We start from the raw sequence: 20,060 nt of genomic DNA on the forward strand, positions 1-20,060 counted from the left end.
ACTTTATTGCCCTCGTTCATTAACCTCAAGACTAGTGATGGATTTGGTAGATCTTTTTTTTTACCTATTTCCCATAATCGTAATATGGTTCTTCACATTCGCTTAAAAGAAATTGCAAACTCAATTGACTACTTTTGGTTTAATTACAATTAAAGCTATGTTGCTATTGAATTGGTAATGCATTTATTTTCTCTCCCTTTGTGGTATCATCGTGTCACATAATAAGATTCAAAATTCTTTATCCAAATGACAATAATTAGGAGGTTAATTTCATTCCTTATAAAATGTGGGAAAGGGCAAGTGGCTAATTTTATAGATGGAATATCTCTTCATAACAAATTTTAATTGTTTTGATGCTTAATTTTTTTCCTGTATTTATATTTATTATATACTAAAAAGATATATTGCTATGTGTTTAATTAAGTTATTAGAGACCCAAGCTGTGCCTCGCACAGCCAAGGTACCTCTAGTTTATTATACTTTAGGGATGTTAGAAATAGAACAAACCAGTTAACAATGAAAATTCTGAAGTACCAACAAACAAAAAGCGACATCAGCACGAGTACTAGGAGTATGTGGTTATGGTATAGATCAAAACATGTCCATCCAGCGCTGAAGGACCGGAATCCAAATCCAAAATGGATTTTAAGCTTCGACGAGTTTGGACCCAAACTCCAAACGGTCCACAGCTGTAAATCCTATGTGGTTGACTAATTGGGTGCACCTGTTGTTACCAATCTATAGCTGATTCGGATTGATGATGTGTACGGTTCAGATTCAGTTCTCCATTCCCTGCCTTCCGTTGTCACCCTTTTTTTTTTCATTTATTTATTTTCTGGACGCTCCGGGTCCCCATCGTAACCATATTCAGCACATCCTTTTCTTAAGTTTTGGGCTGGGGTTCGGTCTTTCCCCAAATTAGACTTCTTTGCTGATTCAATTTTCAGCAACTTAAATCCGAGTGTATGTGTATATTCAACATTTACGGATCAAATCAGATTCGAAGAATTTCAAAATAAATTCTCATCGGATCTGGGAGAAAAATTAATTGATCGCTAGTAAATCTCTGTTTTTGTTTTTTCCTTCCCCGAGCCCTAATTTAAGGAGATGGGAGTTGGGGGGGAGGTGGGGGAACTTCTCGCTTTTATCTAATTACCTGATTTTCCTGGGCTGTGAAATTGTTTACACGATCAAGGATCTGTTCTTGTTTTCTTACGTTTATATGGTATACATATTGTACTGATTGAGTCATAAATTAGTTTCCTAACCGGCCACCTCCCTATGCTAGTTGTTGTATCGGATTTGAGTCAAAGTAAAAAAACCCCCTTAGGCTGCTCCTCCGTAGTTGAGATGGAAGAATGTGAATCCCAACTGTCTCCCACAGTTTACGACCTCGACGTCGAAGAAGGTGAGATCTCCGATTCTGCTTCTTCTGTTGAGGAAATTAGCGCTGAGGCTTTCAGCAAGAAAGACCGCTTCCCTGCCGCCGCCGCTGTCCCCGATTCGGACTCCTCCGCCGCTCCTCCTCCGCCTCCCCCTCCCAAGGATGTAAATGTCAATCCAGCCAATAGTAATAATTCCTCCAATAATTACCATAACAGTATCAATAATCATAACGCTAATCAAAATCAAAAGCCTAGGGTTTGGACGATGAGGGATCTATATAAGTATCAGCTTTCCAGGAATTATTCGGCTGGCCTGTACAATCTGGCTTGGGCTTCCGCCGTCCAGAACAAGCCTTTGGACGAGATTTTAGTCATGGAGTTCCCCAAAGCTTCTTCTGATAACAATGCCAGCAATTCTAATTTGAAGCGGGATGGGTCGGATAATAGCAGCAGCAGCAGCAACAACCGCAACCACCACGACTACCACCACCACGTCGCTAACAAGAATTCTAGCAGTATTGATGACAGCAAGGACGGGGTTTCTGCTGCTTCCCCGAGTGAGAAGCATGTCATTCAAGTGGACGAGAAGGAGGAGGGGGAGTTGGAAGAAGGGGAAATTGATATGGATTCTGAGATGGGTGAAACTGATGGGGATGTGAGCAAGGAGAATCTATCCGGGGCTGTCAAGGATAAAGAGGCTGTCTTGGAGAAGCAGGTTGATTTGCTTAGAAAAGGGTTTGAGAGTGTGACTGCGAACGAGGCTGAAAAGTAAGTTTATTGACAAATTTGGAGCTAAGTTGATTTCCATCAATTTGTGATTCAGCCAAGGTTAATGTGTTTGAAAAAAAAAAATTCTTTTCTTTTTTCCTTTTTCGATTTTTATTCTAGATCATTTGGTGAAGTATCATCCAGAGTGCAAAACCTATTGGACAGTATGCAGGAAATAGCTGAGAACAACATCTTGACTACAAAAGATGTTCTTGTGCAACTCGTGATTACTGCTATTAAGACTCTGAATGCTGTAAGATTTCAAATGATTCCTTAGGATTGCTTTCTTCACTATCAATGTCTATGTGAATTATCTGTTAGAGGAACCATCATTTAGCTCCAAGCACAGTTTCTGGTTCCTTTTGTGTTCTAGTGGCTGAACCTTTTAGTTGTCAGGTCTTCTGCTCCATGGATCTTAATAAGAAGGAATCCAGCAAGGACATTATGTCAAGGTGGTACTTGCATCTACTTGTTGTCTTCCTTTCCTTTTTTTCCCAGTTGTTGTCTGGAAAGGGGATTAGTTGTGCTGAATAATTTTCCGCATCTGTTGACAGGTTGTTAGCTCATGTGTCAAGCCAAAAGTATCTGTTCTCAGCTGAGCAGTTGAAAGAGGTGGTTTTAGCTACTAATGTCTGATTGTTTTTTTTGGGGGGGGGTGGGGGATGGTGGTGGTGGTGGTGGTGTTTCATAGTTATGGTAACTTATAATGCTGTCTGTTGTTGCAGATAGAAGCTATGACTTCTCTTCTGGATTCTTCATCGGAAACTTTGAGTTCTATGGATGCTAATAGGAATAATGAAATGCGAGAATTAAGTGTGGTTTCCAAGAATGATCTGGATAGTTCTGCGGAAAATATGAAAAGAGTGCCGGAAAAAGTGTTTAATGTAGATTCCATTTCTGTTGAGTCATCTGATCAGCCTGTGCCACCAGCATTGCTAGAATATGGAAAATTGGGAGTAGCTAATTCTAAGTATAAAGGTTTGTCTCTTCCTTTGCTGGACCTTCACAAGGACCATGATGCTGATAGTCTTCCTTCACCAACTCAAGGAGCACCGTCTTGTTTGCCCATCGTAAAGGGGTTTTCAGTGGGACATGGGTTGTTGAAACCGGAGTGGCCTGTTCCTAGAGTAGCTCTTGAGAGAGAGAATGTCCCAATGCATCCTTATGAAACTGATGCTGTTAAGGCTGTTTCTTCCTATCAGCAGAAGTTTGGCGGAAGTTCGTTTCTTATGAATGACAGGCTTCCAAGCCCAACCCCTTCTGAAGATGGTGATGGTGGGGATGGTGACATTAGTGGGGAGGTCTCTAGCTCTTCTAGCATGGATGTGAAGCCTGTGGACACATCAATGGTGGGGCAGCTCACTGCTTCTGATGCTCCCAAGATTGGCATTCTTACGGGACAAGGACTTGCAAATTTGTTGAATGCTCCCTCCTTGAGTTCAGGACCAAGTTCTTCAATGAAAACCTCATCTGCAAAAAGTAGAGATCCTAGGCTTCGACTGGCTAATTCTGATGTGGCTTCTTTGGATCGGCTTTTGCCTGTAGTCAATAGTGAACCTAAGGTGGAGCCTGTTGGGGGCATGATAAGTTCAAGAAAGCAGAAGACAATTGAAGAACAGGTTATGGATGGTCCTGCTTTAAAAAGGCAAAGAAATGAGCAAACTGATTCCTCAGTTGTGAAAAGTGTGCAGACGGTGAGTGGAACTGGTGGTTGGTTGGAGGATAGAGGTACAGCTGTTTTAGGGGCAACAAATAGAAGCCATGCACTGAATAGCAGCGGAAATGATCCTATGAGGCCTGAATATGCTGTAACTCCACTCAGTTCTGGAAGCAGTTTGGCCAATGTAACAGTCAATGGAAACAAGAATCTGCCGCTGACTAATCCTGGTGCAACAGCTTCATTGCATTCTCTTTTGAAAGATATTGCTGTAAACCCATCTATATGGATGAACATAATTAAGATGGAACAACAAAAATCTGCTGATCCTACTAGAAGTACAAGTCAGCCTACATGCTCAAATTCCATTAATGGGTCAGTGAATGCAGTTGTTTCTAAACCCCGGGACCTTGGCCAACAAGCAGCAGGGACACTCCAGGTGACTTCACAAACAGCTTCAGTGGTAAGCTTGTCATTTTATTGATAGTGGGAAATTTTTAATCTGTTGTCAGTATTTTCCTTTCCTGTACTCAATTGATATCCTTGAGACTGGTCTGCTTTTCTGAATGGTTTGATTGGCATGGGTGAGTTGGGTGAAATTTTCCTTTTGAAGTCTTCAACGATGTTGAGGATTCTTGTAATTTCATTTGAAAAATGACTGGTCACATAGAATCTTACAGTTGATTCTACGATATATAAACTATTTTTAGGTTTTATTTTTGTTGAGAAAATTGAAAATTTTCATGTGAAAACATTTGTGAAAATACTCCTAATAATCAGCTTGTTTACTTCCTGTTTCTCACTGCCTTGTGATCTTTTCAGAATAGTTAATGCCTTATGAACTTGCAGGCAGAACCAGGTAAAGTTCGCATGAAACCTCGTGATCCCCGTCGTGTTCTTCACAATAACACGCTTCAAAAAGGCGGGAGCATGGAATTTGATCAATCTCAAAGCAAAAGCAGTACATCAAGCAATCTAGAGATGGTTGGTAACATGAATTTCCAGATACAAGATGATCAGCTTGACAGAAGGGTTGTGCCTTCTAATTCCATTGTTCAACCAGATATTGCTCAGCAGTTCACTAAAAATTTGAAAAATATTGCTGATATTGTTTCTGTTTCTCAAGCAACTTCATCTCAACCTGCCCTTCCTCAAATATCTTTGTCACAACCTTCTCAAGCTTATCAAGGTAGGACAGAGACGATTGGAATGCTGGAGTCAGGCAAACCACAAAGTGGGCCTGGCTTGTCATCCAAAGAAGTTTCTATGGGTTCCTCTCGACCACAGAACAACTGGGATGATGTTGAGCATCTCTTTGAGGGATTCGATGACCAGCAAAAAGCTGCCATCCATAGAGAGAGAGCTAGAAGAATGCAAGAGCAGAGGAAAATGTTTGCTGGGCGGAAACTCTGCCTGGTCTTGGATCTGGATCATACTCTCCTAAATTCAGCGAAGGCATGAAAACTTTTGGCTTTTAAGTTGAATTTTTTGTCCTTATGCTAGAAGCACATTATTGAGTTAACTTTTGCATTCAGTTTGTTGAAGTGGATCCAATGCATGATGAGATATTGAGGAAAAAGGAGGAGCAAGACCGTGAAAAACCACACAGGCATTTATTCCGGTTTCCTCACATGGGAATGTGGACTAAATTGCGGCCTGGGATCTGGAATTTTTTGGAAAAGGTAACAGAGGCTAACAATATATCTGGTATAGGATGTGATTTGTGGGATGTTAATCTTTCTGCTTGTCTCTTAGGCTAGTAAGCTGTACGAGCTACATCTCTACACGATGGGAAACAAGCTGTATGCCACAGAGATGGCAAAATTGCTTGATCCAAAAGGGGAGTTGTTTGCTGGCCGAGTCATTTCCAGAGGGGATGATGGGGATCTTTTGGATGGTGATGAAAGGGTTCCTAAGAGCAAGGATTTGGAAGGGGTTATGGGTATGGAGTCAGCTGTTGTCATTATAGATGATTCTTTGCGAGTCTGGCCGCATAATAAGTTAAACTTGATAGTTGTTGAAAGGTAGATGAAAACGTTTTTGTTCTTATGTATAAAGTATATTATTTAATAAGTGTCCTGTCTGATATCCTTGTTTTTTGCAGGTATATTTTCTTTCCATGTAGTCGGCGCCAATTTGGGCTTCCTGGTCCTTCTCTTCTTGAGATCGATCACGATGAGAGATCAGAAGATGGGACGCTGGCATCTTCTTTGGCAGTAAGATGTGATTTTGTGTGGTTTAGATTATGTGGATTATTACCTTTCCATTTCCTAATTGCTTTTTAATATTGTGAATTTGTTAGGTTATTGAGAGAATACATGAAATATTTTTTGCACATCAGTCCTTGGATGAAGCTGATGTTAGAAACATCTTAGCCTCAGAGCAGAAGAAGATTTTGGCTGGTTGTCGGATTGTATTTAGTAGGGTATTTCCAGTTGGTGAAGCCAATCCACACTTACATCCTCTTTGGCAGACAGCTGAACAGTTTGGGGCTGTGTGCACCAACTCCATAGATGAACAGGTCACCCATGTTGTTGCCAACTCACTTGGAACGGATAAGGTAAACCTCTTCTTCTGGGAACTAAATGCATAAAATCCTTTGGAGAGAAGATTGTATGGGTCCGGACATCACATATTTGGTTTTCTAAAGGATTTGAGGATTGTTTTTAGGCTTGTTCTTGGTTTTTTATCTGAACCAAGCTCTGCGAGTTCAAGTCAAGTAGATTAATCTTTTACTAACACCTAATTCTCATCCTTAAAGAGGCAAGCTAAACCCCAACCGAAACAAGATAGCATGTAGTGAAAATAGTTCAAGTTTGGATCAACCTTGCCTCAATTTTTGTGAACCTGCAAGGTAGTTTCGTACGCGATTCGAGTTAGGAAGGTCCTATCTTTCTAGGACTATATCGGATGTTTCTTTAGGATTTGTGCTATTTTAATGTGTGGGAGGTGCTGTCCATGGATAATTATGAAATCTAAATCAGAAACTTGTTGTAACAGGTAAATTGGGCGCTTTCGTCTGGGAGATTTGTCGTGCATCCTGGCTGGTGAGAATCTTCTGGCCAATTTCATAGGTACTTCCGTTTTTTCAGTAGTAATAGTTACATGGAGATTAAATAATATCATATTTCAGGGTTGAAGCATCAGCTTTACTTTACCGCAGAGCAAATGAGAAGGATTTTGCTATTAAACCATAAATCATCCACATCACAATCCTTCCCTCTGGTAACAACTGACCGTAACTTATAGCGTCTGATTGAAGTTATGATGACCATCAATCGGTTCTAACGTCTGGATGCCAAATGACCTGTGGAACACAGGAACAGCAACTGCATTATGGATGATGACCTTGAGAGAGCTGTTGCTCGACCTGGCTGTCTATTGAGCAATGGAAATGACCCAAGATTGATGGTTGGTTTTACCTGGCTGCCTGCCCAAAAAATTCCTCAAAGCACCTTCCTAAAAATATGGAAAATCTAATTAAAAGTGGAAATGGGGTTGGGAAACTGCTGTTGATATAACATGGAGAATCATACAATGCAGATGCATAAAATCTTTATGAAACTGACTAATTGATATACCCGGTGATCTTAAATAAGGGATCCAACCAAAAGAATTGGCAAATTCGTTGGAAGGATTTAATTACTGGTCTTCCTGGTGAATCCAAAGAAAAGGAACCATATGCTAACATTTTAATGAGAGTTTGCCCATGTTTAAAGAGTTAATTTCGTGAGCTGGTTAGCTTAGTTAATAATTCGATATAGTTATTGATTTGGACAAAGTGAACATTCTTCTTTTGGCCGGCATACGCCTGTTGTTTCTTGTTTTTGTTGTGTTTTTTTTGGTGCTGTAATTGTGAGAAGCAAAAACTGCATCCAAGTTATGGAGAAACGGGGATGCGGGGGCGTTTAAAATTTTAGTGCTGTCAAGGGGTGCTCTGGCATTGAAGAGGTTCCCTGCTAAAGTGCCCTTCTTAGTGAGGGAAGAATCTGATGTCTAATTAGAGTTTTATGACTGCCTTGGGAGGCTTTGGTTACGATGGCAATTGTACCGCACGTAGTGTTTCTAAAGATGGGACAAGCTGCACGCACTGAAGCTGAAAGCAGCAGGGTTTCATCCACGGTCGGCAGGTTACAACCTTCAGAAGCGACTTATGATCTCAACAACATACCTTGACTCATGTCGATAATTAGAGTTGAACCCATCCAAACGTTTTCTTTAAAACAACAATGGAGGAAGTTCTTTGATCGTTGTTGACAAAAGTTGCTCCAATGGCAATTTGCATCCAAACTGGATTTCCATAGATCCAAAATTGAGTCGTTGAGGTCTCTAAACCCCCATTATTTCTCCACTATTTCGATTCTACTTTTGGACTAAATGATCTGGAGACCAAAAAAAAAAAAAAAAAAAAGAAGTCATTTTGGCCTGAACTTTCGAGCTGGTACTAAAAATCACATTGCTGTGTAAGTGAATAAGTTCCGCAAGCTAAGGATCACAGTGGCCTTTTAATTGATTCTAAAGAAAATTGATGAATAAATCTAGGTTTTTTGGACTTCCAAATAATGATGCTTAGTAAGTGGTCGTATTATAGTTGTATGATACACGGTTGTACGTAAAATACTAAAAAGTATTCATATTTTGTATATTTTAAAAATATTCATTCCTTTTACATCACCTTATAAAATACGTAATAAACTTTATACGTATTATTCTTCAATTTTTTAAAAAAATTAAAATTTATGTAACACAAGGGACATATCTTTCCAATTGTATAAAGAATTGCATTAATATATTTTGAATTGTATGAAGAATATATATATATATATATAACATAGCAAGGTGATAAAAATTTTAAAAAAATTTAATGTCTGACACACAAGAATAAGAGTTAACGATGGTATTAACATAGCATTATTTTTAAAAATTAAAGTAATTTTATCCCTATTTTTAATTTTACAAATTTTTTAATTTATTCATACTATGCATGTGCGAATTGATATATACATAATTTTATCGAACTCGTATATTGACTCGCAGTCTTGGAAAAAAAAAATCCAAATAACAGTGGTGAAAAAAATTACATATAACAGAAGTATGTATTATATTTGATATTATACCCGTCCTGTATTTTTTTTTTCTAACCATGATATAAACTACTAAGTTTAGTTGTCGTCAAAATTGAAATGAGACCGAGAAAAACTGCAATTTGTGTAACATTTCCTTTGCAGTCTACGTTTGTCCGTATAGCGCTTACAAAAGTGCAGTTTCCGCATCCTCCCCGATGGAATTGGCATAATGGACGCTGTAAATGATACTTGAATCATCCGTTTGGTGTGTTGAGGCAATAACGGATGCCAGAATCCAGGATCAATCGGTGGAAAAAAAATTTTTGTATGCATTTATTAGTGTATTGATACTAACGTTCCAAGTTGTTCTCCTCGGACTAATTCTACCAACTGAATCATTCTAAATTGGAGAGGATCAAGATTGGGATTTGACTATGATTGATCTACATTTTTCAATTTGTCAGCAAGTTAGGTAATTGGCGGGATTGATAGGAAGAAAGAATAGGGAATTTCAATCTGTCTCCGTTAGTGTAGATAAATCTGTTTGTTCTGGTATCTTAATTGATTAAATGCGTAAGCCTAATATCTTGCCTTGAATTAAGAATTTGCGCAACCAAAGGGAGTAAGTTGCCAGCATAAGACTTGAGAAACTAAAATACAAAAGAAGAAGAAGGAAAAAAAAGCTCACAGCAAGGAATCTCAATAATAAATACCATACAGAAATCCAAAAGAAGAAGAATATTACTTTTGTTAGGAGTTGAAGGCCGTACCATATATAGTGTTTTAAGTCTTTTCGGAGGAGACTCTTTTTTTTTTAATTATTAAAAAAAAGAAAATATAAATTTTAGAGTTGAGAGAAGATGGAGAAGGAGGGCAGCGATCAGGCTGCTTCCGACGACTCACGGTGGTTGGAGAAGAACGGCAGCAGCTATCGTAATCGCTCTCATCACCATCAGTCTCAATGGCTGCAGTCCACTTTAGCAGGTACCTAGTTGTACAATTTTTTTGTTTTAAATTTTCTTTTTGGCCTCATGTTTATTACTTGTATATATACTTGGCAAAATTGGTGATGCAAATAAGCAAAGGGGTTTCAATATATTTTATAGCGGATTTACTCAGCCCTTGAACTGTTTCCATTATTGAGGCCGGGGAATAGAGTCTGATCATATTAGGCACATTAGCAACATGGTTTCTGATCGGTTGTTGGAGTTCCGAATCCCCTTAACTGACTGCCCTGTTACCAAAGAAGAAGAAGAAGAATAGATGAGCGGGGGGTCGAATACTTTATAAAAATACAAAAAAGAGAGAGAGAGAGAGAGAGAGAGAGAGAGAGATGGTGATGAGGGTAAAATCGCTTGTAGCAGCATCTCTAGCAAGAACATATTTGGTGGCAAGATATAATCTAATCTGATTCTCACGGCCGGTAATGAGTGGCAAGTAGTACGGGCGAAAGTGACGAATTCTTCATGGCAGCATGATCGATGTTGCAGTTGCTAGCCAATGGTGAGGTGACGGCTTTGGTTCGAAGGTGCATATATATATATTCGGGGGTTTGTGAGAAACTTGTTAGTAATAGTACTTTTGTACAATATGTACGTGGAAGCTTTACAAGTTTTGGCGGCTATTGCTTGATGAAGCCGCACAACGTATTTACGTACCCCCCTTTTTTGTTTCCTTTGAACATTTGTTCGAATCTTGACGTGCAGAATTGGAGAGGAAGATACAGAAGATTTTGGAGCTCGTAGAAGACGACGGAGATACGTTTGCTCAAAGGGCTGAAATGTACTACAAGAAGAGACCGGAACTCATCCGAGTGGTGGAAGACCTCCGGAAATCCTACATTTCTTTAGCCAATAAATATGACATCCTGAGATCTGAATCCCTTTGCGCTTCTTCCAATTCCTTCAGGCTACAATCATCGCTCCCGTCCTCAGCCGTGCTAGCACTACATCTTCACGAAGCTGAAGCTGTAAACAAAGGAATAATCACCAATCCAAAAAATACTTCTGGTCAAGATGAGGATCGCGTTCGCACTAGTACAACTTCTTCTGATTTGCTGGAGGCACGGACCCTGAGTAACTCAGCCCACAGCTTGATGATGCCTGGGGATGCATGTGATGAGGAGTTGATCAGGAGGAGGGATAAAGGAGATGGAGGAGGAAATCGCAAGGTTTGCAAGATTAATGGGGGCTTTGATGATTCCAGAAGGGATAGGGATGGGGATAGCAGCACCATTAGGATCGGCTCCAAGTATGAGTATGAGGCTGAGAGGGAGGATATGTGGAATAAAATGAGGCAGTCGGTGTCGGAGTTGATGGATGATAACTTGAGCCAGCAGGCTGAGCTGATAAGGAGAAATAACGAGAAAACAGAATCCATCAAAAGACTCGGCCCTTACATCAATCAGCTCCAGAATGAAAACAAACGCTTGAAAGAATTACTTGCTCAGCAGCAGCAGCAGCTGAATAAGAACACCACTGACGATCGTGATCGTGATCGTGATTGCAAGCACAATCGCTCTCACTTGTCCAAATTGAAGGGTTTGGTCTTCCGGAAAAAGGTGTGACCACTTCTCTCATTCGATTATTCCCCTGACCAAGCTATTTACTGACTTTTCAATTTTCTTATGCTGATAGAGCGAAATGAATGAGCATGCGGTGCTTCCACTTGTTTCCATTTTAATTATACATCTTTTGGATTGATTTCGATTGTACAAGCGTAAGGGTCAATTGACTTTTTTGATCTTTCTTTTTTTTTCTGGGACTAACAACAATGGTGAATAACGTTAATTATTTGTTACCCTGAGATGTTAATTGGTGATGTCCATTACCGCGCACCTGCGAGCCACTTATTACTCTGATATTATTCTATGTTCCCCTTTCCAGCCGTCTGAGTTATTTGCCCAAATCTTTTTGTGAAAAAAGTACTGTTACGATTTCACATACGTGAATTAAAAAAGTGATTGAAAAATATATTTACGAAAAATATGAAAAATATAAATTTTTTTTGGAATAAAAGGGCATATCCAAACAAAGGCAAAAGCCATTTTTCTTTTAAAAAAAAATTTATGCTTTTTTTGAATATATTTTTCAATCATCTTTTTATTTCACATATATCAAATTATTACAGTAATTTTTTATTTTTAAAAAATTCTAGAAACAGCAATCCAAAGTGAATATTGTCGACTCCAACTCCAATACTCAATTTTTTATTGGTTGCCAACAACGTATACCACCATTGATGACACAGCCAATCTATTCTTTTCCGGGTGCTTTCAATTTTCCCATCGGAGAAACCATTGCAAACTGATGGTTCGAAGGAAATCTCTTTTCGTCATTGTACCTCTTCGAAACTCTAATGTACAGTGTTGGGATTCAATTACGGAACAAACAATTATTAAAACATCAAGTATACAAAAAAAAATCCTATACAAGATCGAATCCCAAATCTAATTATTAGATACCATCCTTTATCTTTCAAAAACTCTCTCTCACCCCATGTATAAAATTACATGTCGTCCTTATATACCATTTTACAGTATGCCAACCCCTCACCTATTTATAAATTACATTATTTGACTAATATCTAAATAATAATAGAAAATAACTGTTAATTCTTAATCTGATACAGAATAGGAAATAATTCATAATTTCTAAACTCATATAAATAGAAAATTCTTTAACTACTATTTCAAGTAATTAAAATTAATTAGAAAATTAGTTACTTGCACATAAAATAAAAATTTTGATTAAAATAAATTAAGTCATTTCCTAATAAATATCTATTTTGACGAATATTTCTTTTAGCGATCATTTGTCTTTAACTATCAAATAATATAGTACTAAATTACAAATCCGAATTAATACTAACACCTAATTGATTCAATCGGCAAAAGACCTTGTGTATTTACCTAGAGTCTAACCACCTGTGTAAATGTCTTAATTCACCATCTCCCTTTGCATGATTTTTTCTCATCACCACTCGCAATTTGAAATATCTTTTTGTGAGTTTTATTTCTAACTATTGACGTAACAAAATCAAGTAGTAAAATCATCATACTTTTTCTTATTCTTAAGATTGTTTTGCCATATGTGATTTTCAAAATTTCACCTGAAACATAAAATTTGTTGTCATCAAAGTCTTGTGGCACTTGAAAATTAGATTTTTTTTTTATTTCTTTAGGACACATGTCGCACTACTCAAAGAACATAACCGAAATTTAACAACCATCTGAGATGAAATATCAATCGTTGAAATTGTGAAAAAGTCTCCACCGATTCACATTCAAAATCAATATTGAATTTCACTTTTTGCTTGATTCTTGAATTATCTGTCTAGATTCACCTTCAAGTCTTTTCATACTTTTTGACTTTTCATTCTTCACCATCAATACTTCTTATCAAATTCTTGAAATAAGGACATCACCTATTAAATTATTCAATTGGTAACAGTCACCAATTCACTTAACCTTAATAGTCAACTATAATTCAATCATGAACCCCACTCTGATACCAATTTGTTGGGATTTAATTGCCAGTGAGCAGCTTAGTTTCGTAAGCCAGTGAGCAGCTTAGTTTCGTAATCAAATTCTGATATCAATTTGTTGGGATTCAGTTGCGCATGAGTAATCCAATCTCACAATCAAAATTTGATATCACTTGTTAGGATCCAAATACGAAAAAAATAACTATTAAAACATTAAGTATACAACAATTTAATGACAAACAAATCAAAAGTATGAAAGATAAACGACGGACAATATTTAATTTGATTCAACTTCTTCATTGAATCTATGTCCACTAAAAGAAATCCATTCTTTATTATGACAGAAAAACTTTATACAAGAATATAATTTGAATCCAAACCCACATTTTATATATCATCTCTTATTTTCTAAAAATTCTCTCTCACCCCATGTATAAGGTTATATGTTAGTTATAGTGTCATTTTATAGTATGCCAACCTCTCACCTATTTATAAGTTACATTAATGACTAATATCCAAATAATAACACGAAATAACGACTACTTTCTAATCTCATGTAGAATAGGAAATATTCCTAATTTCTAAATTCATACAAATAGGAAAATTTTTATTATTTATTACTATTTAATTAAAAAATTTTAATTAAAAAATTGATTCCAAAAGAAATTAAACCAATATTTTAACATGCGGTAACTTGATAAGCTTCAAGTGCATCGGAGCAATTTTGGGCATCGACTTGGAGGACTTGTCTATAAAGAAATCGAATGACCGCTCCTGCTGCAACTTACTTCTCAGGCTGTTGTCTTAGGAGAATAGTGATGCAATTGGAACTTCATATATTTTGTACTTGACTGCGGTGAAACGTTTGGTCTCTTGATTAGTATTTTGTGATAAATTATGGAGCTGATAATGTTTGAATTCTAAAGAATGTGGGTTAAATTAGGGTTTGTCTGATTTTGACATCCTAGTAATAAGAGAGACTCTATACTTGGGTGCAGATTTTAGTAGTGAAATTGGAGACTGAGACTTGGAGTTGGGGTCGACTAGGAAAACTTTTGATTCCAAGAGAGGAGGAAGAGGAAGAAAAGAGGGGAGGAGGAGGGGAAGGGTGATGGGTGGGGTAGAGGCACACGGAATCCTTAGTGCCACTTTTCCTGTGGCAATTCAGTGCCACTTCTATATTTATGTCAAGTGTCTTATTTATTTAATTTATTATGTGTTGTTTATTTAAATTTCTTCTACCTTCACGTGATAAGTGGGATGGACACTGAATTTGGTACCGAGTAGTGGCATAGAGGATCCCAACTGAGGTAGAGGAGATGATGGTGCAGGTGATGGAGAGTGAAGGGAAGGATGGGGGAAGATAGGGGTGCAAACGAGTCGAGTCGAATCGAATTTTAAAATTGTCGAGTCGAGCTAGGCTTATTTATATGCGAGCTCGACGAGCTCGTAAAATGAAGTTCGAGCTCAGCTCGATTTAGAAAAAGGCAAGTTCGAAATCAACTCGCTTATAGCTCGCGAGCCTAGCTCGAATTCTGGCTTGCGAGCCGCTCGATTTTCGTTTGATTTTCTGGCTCGCGTTTCGCTTGAATTTAGCTCGATTTCTAGCTCATTAAGAGCTCGAGCTCGAGCTCGAAATCAGCTCGAGTTTCTGGAATTTTGGGCAAGAAAACCACATTTTTGTCCGCATATTTTTTATTCAATTTGAGCATGATAATAACAAATTTCGCATATTCCTAATCTTAAGGCCTACAAATTATCCACTAATATAATCATAAACATATAAGAAATAAAAATCTAAATTTCCAACACTTGAAATGTTCAACCATTGTTGCACGAGAAAATAAAATACAATAAGTAACCAACAAATTTCAAATGTAAATAATGTCTTCAACACTTCATCAACAAATCAAGCTCCGATGCATAAGCTCTTCAACATTAACTATATTAAGAAGCAAAAGAAACCAGCAAGTGAGCTGCCAAAAAAAAAGAGCGCAAAACAGCTGCCAAAAAATTGAAAGAATCAGACACGAAAAACCAGCAAAAAATAGTCCAAAGAGCCAGCAAAAAGTAGAAAGCAGGTGATGCTTTAAGTCTTGTAAAGTATAATTATTTTAGACTTGCTACCGAGGGATAGCTCTCCATTTTGTTCAAACTTCAATTAGCAAATCAAACCCAAAGAAAAGGACAAGAAAATTAGACGATCAGCAAATTGTGGCCAGAAAAAGCAATACATTACTTGAGGAGGTTTCTTGTTCAGGCGCAAGCCCACACATTTCAGGGCTAACCTGGGCGACAAATTGTCGTGGTGATTTGTGTTCTTCGGAGCTGCCTCCCTTAATGGATCCGTCATCTGATGAAGCTCAAACGAGAACCACAGTTGCTGAGGCATCCAACGTGACCTGCTTCTCCAACCCAACGTGACCTCAATACACCAACTTTATCAAAACTCCTTATGCAACTTCAGCTTCAAATATCTCTGCTAAAGTAGACAGCGGAATTCGTAAAGCTCAAACCTTAATCCAAGAACTGACACCTTAATCCAAACTCAGCCTAACGACCTCTGCAGTTGCCTGAGCAGCAGCAAGAGCAGCCTCGGCAACGGCGGCGGTGGCAGCCGCTACGACTATGGCGTGTTTGTTTGGGTCCAATTCTGTGAAGGAGCTGGAAGAAGGGTTGTCAACAGGCTTAGTTAGGACTGTCGGTGGAGGAAGATGTTAGATTGGGGGCCGTGAAAGTGAGGAACAAAAATTAGGTAACCTAACAAAGGGATATTTTTGTAATTTCACATTTACTCGAACCTAACGAGCGACTTGTCGAGCTATTGAACCTTAAAAATAAAGGCTCGAGCTCGACTCGTTTGTATTAACGAATTGTTCGAACTCGACTCGAGCTCGAGCTCGGTCAACACGAGCTCGAGCTCGAGTCGTCAACGCCCCTGGGGGAGGAGCAGGACGGAAGGAAAGAAAAAAGTTTAAAAAATAGAATTAAAAAATAAAATGAAATGATTTTTTGAATAAATAAAAAAATGAAATGCCTCATTTGACAAAAAAAATGAAAGAAAATATAAAATATAAAAATAAATTATAATCTTGTTAATAAAGAAAAAATACGACCTGTACCGTACGGTTTTGTAGCGGGTAAAAAAAAAAAAAAAAGACGGTAATGCGACGCTTTTTATTTAATGAACGAGAGAATTTTGTGTCTTTGGGCGATAACACAAAGTGGTCGTCATGTATTTTACCAGAAAAAAGTACTGACTAACTGCGAACTACGGACTAAGAATTAGGAAGGCTTGGGGGGCCCTATGAATGAATCTAATGATCTTTCACCTCTTCCTCTTCTAAAATAGTACTCGATTTTGCATCACTCTCTCCGCAAGTCTCAGCTCAGCTGTTGAAGCAAGTTATAAATAAACTCAAAGTACTATACTGGTATATACTGGAAGAAAAGAAGAAATGGAGGGGAAGATAAATGATATTCCGGCGACAGCTTATGCTCGCCGCTGGAATAGCGAATCAGGCACTGCTGCCACCGACGGCTCATCCTCTCCGGCGCGCCATTCTCGCTCCACTTCCGTAACCGCCATTTCCAACATTAAGCGCAACCAGCACTATGCTGCTAAAGCTGCTGCTCAGCGCCTCGCTCAGGTCATGGCTTCTCAGGCGGCTGCTTCTCCGGATAATGACGACGACGACGATGATGACCACGACCAAGAAGACCTCCACTTCAGATTTACAGCTCATCCTCCAAGGTCTCTCCCCAAAACCCTCAACACTAGTGCCGTCACTAACACTAACGCCAATACCAATGCTAGCAAGGCCGCCCTCAATCCTCCTCCTCCTGCTGCTGCTGTCCCTTCTACTAAGATCAACAGATCTTCCTCGACTGAGGTGATCTTTTTGTCTAACTATTCTTCGATCTCGCTTTTACCGGAAATGCCATCATGATTTAACTCCTTTTTACCATTTAATCGCGTCCTTTGAACTCCTTTTCTCATTCCTTTATTTATTTTCATTTATTTTTTTTGAGCTGCCCGGTAGATTGCCATAATTGCATTTTTCTTGGAACACACTTAGTTGCATTGCATGATTAAGGACCTGAAGCTTTTTAAGTTCACAATGCAGATTCAGATCGTCTCAAGCTGGTTTCTTTTTTCTTTTCTGTTTAGCTTGGGCTTTTCTTTTATTTTTCTTCTTCTCTTCTTATTTATTTTTATGTGTATATATTGCAGGATGTTTCATTTCATAATATTTTGATAAAGAGATTTCGGGGAAAAAAAAGGACGGATTTTGCCCCGTATTTGTGCTGTCAACTCTTTTTAAAAATTTGGGATGACAATTAACCGAGTTTGATTTATGATTTCTTGCCTTCGCTTAATTGCCCTTAGTAAGTTCGACCGTTTGACTGTTGCTGTGTGGCTTTCAAATTCATCAATCAACAATCACACGCATATGCACGCGCACCCTCAAGCACACCCCTGGGGTGTACATTGAGCTGCCTATTTTTAGCTTTTCTTCATCCTTTCTTGCTACAAGCACAGCTGGATGATCTGAGACATATTATATTGCATTTTGCAGTCTCTGGAATTTTCTACTTTCATTGTTCAAAGACTAATTGGCTTCTCTCTATTCCTATCTCTTCCCCATTTCCCCTTAAAATTTTATTAGCTGACTCGAAACATAGTGGAGGAAGGTTCTTCAATTCGTTCAGCATCAACTGGAAGGCCATCCATGTCAATTCGGACCATCCCATCTGTGCCGCCTCCTAAACCATCACTCAAGACTCCAATGCCTATACCACCGATAGATCCTCCTACAAGCAAACAAAGAGAGAAAAGGTTACATAATAGCTGTTTGGTTTTGTTTACCATTCTCTTCCAACCCTGAATTCCTTATCTGCAATGTATTTTTCTTCTTGGCCTTTATGGTGCACTCTGCTCCATAACTGCCTCATAGCACTTCTAGTGCTACGACATTTCTTGAACTACTATAATGGAGAAATAAAATCAAATTTTGAGTTGCTAAAGTTGAATTACAAGTGTAGACATGCAAGAGATTCCTCCGTTCTGTTGTTAAAGATTGTCAAGGATTGAGACATCAATCAGCTGATCTTTCTCCTAGTTCATGTACTTGACTATGCAAATTTAAGAATTTCTAAAAATATGAGTTACAGGTTCTCACCAGATCTAGGTCAGTTAAATTTGAAGGATGAAGGAGGTCAGCGTGAGGCTTCTGCACTTCATGATGAAGTATGTTTTAGTGCTTGTCTTGCAAAACCTAGTTCTGTTCTGAACCCAAATTTCAGCTTAGACTTCCTGAATCATTTGTCTAATGTCTGTGGAGATTACTCTCTGCTTTATGTATTGAGTGGTGTTGAATTGTCAGAGTGACGTATTTTTGTTGGACAGCTTGATATGCTAAAAGAAGAAAATGAAAATCTTCTTGAAAAGGTGCATTTTTCTGTCTGCAAAATTCAACTCTCTTGTGATAATAATACTTTAACAACTATGTATACATTTTGTGGTACTAAGCTTGCTAGTTGCCCCACAGCTCAGAGTTGCAGAAGAGAGTTGTGAAGAAGCGGAAGCTAGAGTAAAGGAGCTTGAGAAACAGGTCACCTCTTTGTCTGCAACCTGTTTTAGAGTACTGTAATGGAATAAGGGTCCACTTATTGCTTAAATTAGCTCGTTAATTTTCTCGAAGCTCCATGTTTATTGTTTATCAATTGATTGGTAGAACACGAGAAAAGAAAAACAAAAAACTTGTCAATCTTACAAGTTTGATTTAAGTACATGCTGTCTGTTGATATAAGCACTGTTTTTGGGTGAAATTGAAGATGATGTGCTTTCCCTTCGAAAATGGTGCATGCTAGGCTTATATTAAGGGCTGTAGATTCATAGTTTTCTATTTCTTCCTTCAGAAAGATATTCTCAACTGAACTCATTTGTCTTGGAACTTTTTTGATTGCCATTCAAGTTCCATTTTGTTGGTAGAATACTTGGCTACAATTCTTTTTGTTGTGTGCTAAATAGAATAATTTTCTCTAGTTGTTGGACCCTCTTTATTGTGCTGGAGATACAGTCACATCTTATTCTGGATCATATTTTGTTTCTTGTACATCAGGTTGCTGCTCTTGGTGAAGGAGTTTCTTTGGAAGCTAAATTGTTAAGCAGGTATCCAGGATTTTGATTGTTCCTATGTCATTCATATTGCAATTAATCATGTAACTTCAATATGATGATTTTATTCCCAATTTGCAGAAAGGAAGCTGGATTACGCCGGAGAGAGGTAAGTGGTTGAACATTTCACTTAACTAGGAATGGAATTTAATTGCTTTCTGTTTACCATGAACAGATATTTGTACTAATAAATATGCCACATTTTTGGGAAAGCAGGAAGAAAGAAATTTGAAAACATTTAGCAGAAAATCATTCATTTTTGCTTTTCTTTGCAAAATTGCTCTTTTTACGCTGCTATTATGACTCATCATTAAACTTATGATGAAAAATGATTGCTTATCATAGGCTGCACTTAAAGAGGCAAAACAAGCAAAAGATGGTACAGATATGGAAATTTCATCCTTGAGATCTGCTGCTAAGGTAAAGGTGCTACCCATACTTAACTACTCTGCTGCATCTTAACATTGCCATTTGACAGTTTGATTTTCTGTTCAATTAGAATGCAAAAACTGAAGCCA

At 38.1% G+C, this 20,060-nt stretch overlaps 3 protein-coding genes and 1 long non-coding RNA gene across 5 annotated transcripts; 3 read left to right on the forward strand and 1 right to left on the reverse strand.

Moving 5' to 3' along the window:
* Window positions 1-622: 622 nt before the first annotated feature.
* On the forward strand, window positions 623-7,846 carry LOC140032772 (RNA polymerase II C-terminal domain phosphatase-like 3). Of its 2 annotated transcripts, none has more exons than XM_072073531.1 (13): window positions 623-2,153; window positions 2,274-2,406; window positions 2,550-2,605; window positions 2,708-2,765; window positions 2,879-4,273; window positions 4,660-5,265; window positions 5,346-5,492; window positions 5,566-5,834; window positions 5,915-6,026; window positions 6,113-6,370; window positions 6,811-6,857; window positions 6,944-7,035; window positions 7,131-7,846. In XM_072073531.1, exons 1-12 carry the CDS (start codon window positions 1,282-1,284, stop codon window positions 7,005-7,007), a joined length of 4,017 nt encoding a protein of 1,338 aa, XP_071929632.1. In that variant the 5' UTR covers window positions 623-1,281; the 3' UTR covers window positions 7,008-7,035; window positions 7,131-7,846. The 2 variants fall into 2 exon arrangements, with proteins under 2 accessions (XP_071929632.1, XP_071929633.1); XM_072073532.1 differs by having other exon boundaries at window positions 893-2,153; window positions 2,879-4,249; window positions 7,131-7,285.
* Window positions 7,847-9,606: 1,760 nt separating this feature from the next.
* Window positions 9,607-11,582, forward strand: LOC140032773 (uncharacterized). The gene is made up of 2 exons (XM_072073533.1): window positions 9,607-9,860; window positions 10,583-11,582. The coding sequence occupies exons 1-2, from the start codon at window positions 9,737-9,739 to the stop codon at window positions 11,440-11,442; spliced, it is 984 nt and encodes a 327-aa protein (XP_071929634.1). The 5' UTR covers window positions 9,607-9,736; the 3' UTR covers window positions 11,443-11,582.
* A 3,560-nt stretch (window positions 11,583-15,142) lies between these two features.
* On the reverse strand, window positions 15,143-16,356 carry LOC140032771 (uncharacterized). The gene is made up of 2 exons (XR_011836673.1): window positions 15,601-16,356; window positions 15,143-15,303 (listed from the first exon to the last, which is right to left on the reverse strand). It is a non-coding gene; the product is annotated as an uncharacterized lncRNA (long non-coding RNA).
* A 306-nt stretch (window positions 16,357-16,662) lies between these two features.
* LOC140032774 (coiled-coil domain-containing protein SCD2-like) lies at window positions 16,663-20,060 on the forward strand (the record flags this gene model as incomplete). Its single annotated transcript, XM_072073534.1, is given in 9 exon segments — window positions 16,663-17,254; window positions 18,032-18,201; window positions 18,537-18,612; window positions 18,772-18,813; window positions 18,914-18,976; window positions 19,487-19,536; window positions 19,624-19,651; window positions 19,888-19,962; window positions 20,042-20,060. Coding segments are annotated over 9 exon segments (958 nt in total), but the record flags the coding sequence as incomplete, so codon positions are not given.

This window comes from Coffea arabica, unplaced genomic scaffold (assembly GCF_036785885.1).
Source record: "Coffea arabica cultivar ET-39 unplaced genomic scaffold, Coffea Arabica ET-39 HiFi ptg000048l, whole genome shotgun sequence".
Lineage (NCBI taxonomy): Eukaryota > Viridiplantae > Streptophyta > Magnoliopsida > Gentianales > Rubiaceae > Coffea > Coffea arabica.

Excerpts from the sequence above, each read along its gene's own strand:
- LOC140032772 (XM_072073531.1), top strand. The coding sequence starts at position 1,282 with ATGCTAGTTGTTGTATCGGATTTGAGTCAAAGTAAAAAAACCCCCTTA. Across the intron at positions 2,766-2,878 it reads CAGCTGAGCAGTTGAAAGAG|ATAGAAGCTATGACTTCTCT; the intron begins GTGGTTTTAGCT and ends CTGTTGTTGCAG. Across the intron at positions 6,027-6,112 it reads CGCTGGCATCTTCTTTGGCA|GTTATTGAGAGAATACATGA; the intron begins GTAAGATGTGAT and ends TGAATTTGTTAG.
- LOC140032773 (XM_072073533.1), top strand. The coding sequence starts at position 9,737 with ATGGAGAAGGAGGGCAGCGATCAGGCTGCTTCCGACGACTCACGGTGG. Across the intron at positions 9,861-10,582 it reads GCTGCAGTCCACTTTAGCAG|AATTGGAGAGGAAGATACAG; the intron begins GTACCTAGTTGT and ends CTTGACGTGCAG.